General features: G+C 42.2%; 1 protein-coding gene across 1 annotated transcript; it reads right to left on the bottom strand.

Moving 5' to 3' along the window:
* Window positions 1–220: 220 nt before the first annotated feature.
* Window positions 221–3,893, bottom strand: LOC121965429 (cullin-associated NEDD8-dissociated protein 1-like; the record flags this gene model as incomplete). Its single annotated transcript, XM_042515575.1, has 4 exons — window positions 221–1,483; window positions 2,351–2,458; window positions 3,447–3,611; window positions 3,724–3,893. Coding segments are annotated over 4 exons (668 nt in total), but the record flags the coding sequence as incomplete, so codon positions are not given.
* Between the last annotated feature and the right edge of the window lie 269 nt (window positions 3,894–4,162).

Raw genomic sequence — 4,162 nt, 5'->3', positions numbered from 1 at the left:
TGGCAGACTGGTAAAATGAGAACATCTTTGGAGTATTCAATAGGAACGCTACAATATATATACTTTTTAATTTTTTTCACTAATTTCGTTCTAATTTTTGCGCCACGTCTTCTAAAGTTAACTCATTGCTTTCTTTCCGTGTTAAAGAAATCCAGCCAGCCTGCTCAGGTTTTAAAGGGTTAAAATGTTTGGAAAAAGGAAATAAGACAGAATCGGAGCATGAAGGCAGGCAGAAATGGACCTTTTTTTTATTTTTCTTGGGCGATAAACAACAGTGGATTGTCCTGACCAGACCGGACTGAACCAGATTAAACCAGACTGGATCCAGTTTGACCAGATCAGACCAGACTACAGCACAGTAAATGGAACCAGTCCAGACCGGACTCAACCGGCTGGAACCGGTTCTGGGGCGGGAGGGGCCGACTGACGGGAGCAACAAACAAAAACGATCAGTATATTGTTACTTTGTGTCACACACTGCGTTACCATGGCAACAGCCATCCGCACGGTCCAATCAAGTCTGGTCAGGCTGGACCTGGTCCAATGAGCTCTCTCCTCTTCCCTTCAGAGGAGTGAAGGGAGCGAGGGCGGGTCTATTGAATCAGGGGAAACAAAGAAGCTGATTGGTCCACAAACAGTTAAACCCTGCCCACCCGCCGTCACCCCCAAGCATCCTATTGGTCGCCTACGTCATTCGCCAAAAAAAAAAAAAAAACAACAGAGCGAGCCCTTCTCCCATTGGTCACCACACAGCCTCAGGCAACACAGGCCGTTTTCCCATTGGTCAGTTTTAATAAAACGCCAACTGTCAGTCACTCAGCAGCGGCCAATCAGGTTACAGTACCTGTGGAACTTTCTGGAATAAAAAAAGAGAAAAAAAAAGAGAAGAATGATGATGAACAGTGAGGCCAGCCAATCAGACGACCTTGCTAGAAAAACAAACAGAAAGTGGGAGGAGCTTCCAAGCCTCATATGGAATTTTTTTTTGTTCTTTGTTTTTGTCCTTTTTGTCCGTGTGTGTTCGCCGTACGACAGTCTTTCTTTTCCAACAGCTGATTTCAGTGCAATGCATCATGGAACGATCGATTGCTAAGAGAGGGTGTCACTACGAGTGTGAGTGTGTGTGTGTGTGTGTGTGTGTGTGTGTGCGCGTGTGCATGTGTGTGTCCTGTTGTCATGGAAACATGCTGCAGGGTTAGCGCTCCAGCAGCTGGGGGTGGTGCCGTGTTGCATCGTGGGGAATTGTCCATCCGTCTCTTTAACTGGTGTCCATGGACTCCATGTTGGCGGAGCTGGAGTCCCTCTGGATGGAGTCGAAGATGGCCGCCAGCTCCTGATTGGACGAGATCTGGGACTGGAACTCCGACATCAGTGGCGACTTCTCCGCCTCGGGGATCGTCAACAGCGCCACGACGGCTCGCATCGCCGACCGCTTCAGCTCATCCTGCTTCTCGAACTCCTGCTTCACCGAGTTCGCCTTCACCTGCCGAGACAGAGGAGACGCTCGGACTCGACAGCTCGAAATGACGACAAACGTTCTTATTTTTTATTTTCATATTTAGTCTCTAAAAATGACTTTAGGATGAAACCAGACAGAAGCTAAATTAAAAGAATATTGGTTTGATTTCTTTTAAACGTGGTTAAAAAAATAAATAAAAAAGCAACGAGCAACCTGGCAAAGAATGTCCAAAAAATATAGTATTAGCTCTGGGGAGATTATTAGAAATTATCAAAAAAAAAATTACAATTTTATGTTTTAAATTATGTTACAGAATCTTTTTTTTTTTTTTTTTTTTTCGCTATTTCTCAGGCATTTTCTTGTCTCTTTTGTGTTTCCCAGGTAATTTTCATGTCACTTTTTACCAATTTTTTACTATTTTTTTTTTACTTTGTCAGTTCTAAGATAATTAATATTTTGTATTAACCCTTTTGAAACCTGAGGAAATTGGCTTAATTTCTTTCAAACATGGGAACAAGGCAACAAGCAACTTCACAAGAACTGGCCCAAAAATTAGCAAGAAAAAAGTAAAAAATTACAAAAAAATGACCTGAAAATCAGCACAAAAATAAAATTAAATAATCTAATTTTTTTCAAATCAAATTTAAATTTAGTTTTCTAAACATTTTCCCTAGTTAAAAAAAAAAAAATCAAATAATACCCCACAGCTAAATTCTACAATATTTTTTGTCATCTCCTGCAAACTTGAGCACTACTGTTTGTAAAGGTCGGTCCCCACTCCTCATTACAAGGACAAACTGACTTTGACATGTGATATACTGGTGTGTGTGTGTGTGTGTGTGTGTGTGTGTGTGTGTGTGTGTGTGTGTGTGTGTGTGTGTGTGTGTGTACCTTGGTGGTGCAGGTGGCTCTCAGCGGTTCCACCAGTCTGTCCAGTCTCTGGAGGACAGCACTGGGACACAGAGACGACAGCCTGGCCAGCATCAGGAACGTCAGCATCTGAAAACAACGAGTCAAATTTAAGAACAATGATCAGCGTCCGAAACGAACACTCGCTGAGCGCTAAACGTAAACGTTTGTGCCAAAGTAAGCACGCAGTAATAGTGGTGGTAGTAACAGAAGAAGGTAATAATAGTAATAGTAGTAGTAGCAGTTCCAGTAGTAGTAGTGATAGTAGTAGTAGTAGTTGTTGCAGTGGTGGTAGTAGTCGTATTTTTGGTAGTAATAGTAGCAGTAACAGTAGTAATAGCAGTAGTAGTTGTAGAAGTAGTTAATGTGGTAGTGGCAGTAGCAGTAGTAACAGTAGAAGTAGTAGTATCCGTAGTAGTAGTAACAATAGCAGCAGCAGCAGCAGTCGTAGTACCAGTAGCATTAGTAGTGACAGTAGTAGTAGTAGTAAAAGTGGTAGTAGTAGCAGTAGTAGAAGTAGTAACAGTAGTCGTAGTAGTAGTGACAGTAGTAGTAGTAGTAGTGGTAGTAGTGGTAGTAACAGCAGGAGTAGTAGCAGCAGCAGTAGCAGTAGCAGCAGTAGCACTCACAGTAGTAGTAGTAGCTGTAGTCACAGTTGTAGCAGTAATAGCAGTAGCAGTAGCAGTAGTAGCAGTAGTAGTAGTAGCAGTAGTCGCAGTAACAGAAGTAGCAGCAGTAGCAGTAGTAGCAGAAACAGAAGTAGTAGTAGCAGTAGCAGTAGCAGTAGTAGCAGTAACAGAAGTAACAGTAGTAGTAGTAGTCGTAGTAGCAGTAATAGAAGTAGCAGCAGTAGTAGTCGCAGTAGTAGCAGTAGCAGCAGTAGTAGCAGTAGCAGTAGTAGCAGTAACAGTAGTATTAGTAGCAGCAGCAGTAGTAGTAGTAGTAACAGTAGTATTAGTAGCAGCAGTAGTAGTAGTAGTAGTAACAGTAGTAACAGTAGTATTAGTAGTAGTAGTAGTAACAGTAGTAACAGTAGTATTAGTAGTAGTATTGTTGCTGTTGAGGCGTGCGGTGAGACCTTGATGTCGTAGTGGTCCTTCAGGCCGTCCTCTACGTGGTTGAGGAAGGTGAAGATGTCGAGTCGGTCCAGGCAGCTGTCCAGCAGAGTGTACATGCACTCGAACGCAGCCTTCCTCAAGTCCAACCCGTCATCAACCGTGTGTTTGAACGGACCCATCTCCACCTGTACACACACACGCACACACACACACACACAAACGCACACGGCGGATCAATACCTCAGAGCCAACGTTCGTATGTGCGTATTTACATATTTCGGCGATGCGTATTCGGACCTCGCGGATCAGCTCCTTCCTGACTTTGGTCTCGTTGTACAGCTGTGGTAAAACCGAGTCCAGCAGCTCTCGGATCAGACTGGGTTTGTTGTGGGCGGCAGAGTTAAACGTTACCAAGGCAACACGACGCACGTTCAGGTCCGGGTCCTCCAGCGTCTTCAGGAAATCACCTGAGAAAAATCAACGAATCAGAGATTTCAGCTGCGCACCGAGTTAAAAAATCATAATAAATTTATTGATTAAATTTGAATAAAATTTCACATACATAACATTTTTTAAAAAGCCACCACAAAATTCACTGGATTTGTATATAATTTTAAAGAATATATTAAAACTTTCAAACTTTAAAATACTTTCTAACTGTAGTAAGTCTTTCAAGAAGAATAAAATGGGTTTTTTTGTCTTATTTTTTTATTATTTTTTATTTATTTATCCAAAT

The sequence above is a fragment of the Plectropomus leopardus genome, unplaced genomic scaffold (assembly GCF_008729295.1).
Source record: "Plectropomus leopardus isolate mb unplaced genomic scaffold, YSFRI_Pleo_2.0 unplaced_scaffold1996, whole genome shotgun sequence".
NCBI lineage: Eukaryota > Metazoa > Chordata > Actinopteri > Perciformes > Serranidae > Plectropomus > Plectropomus leopardus.
Note: the sequence above shows the minus strand (reverse complement) of the source record. Positions and strands in the feature narration are given on the sequence as shown.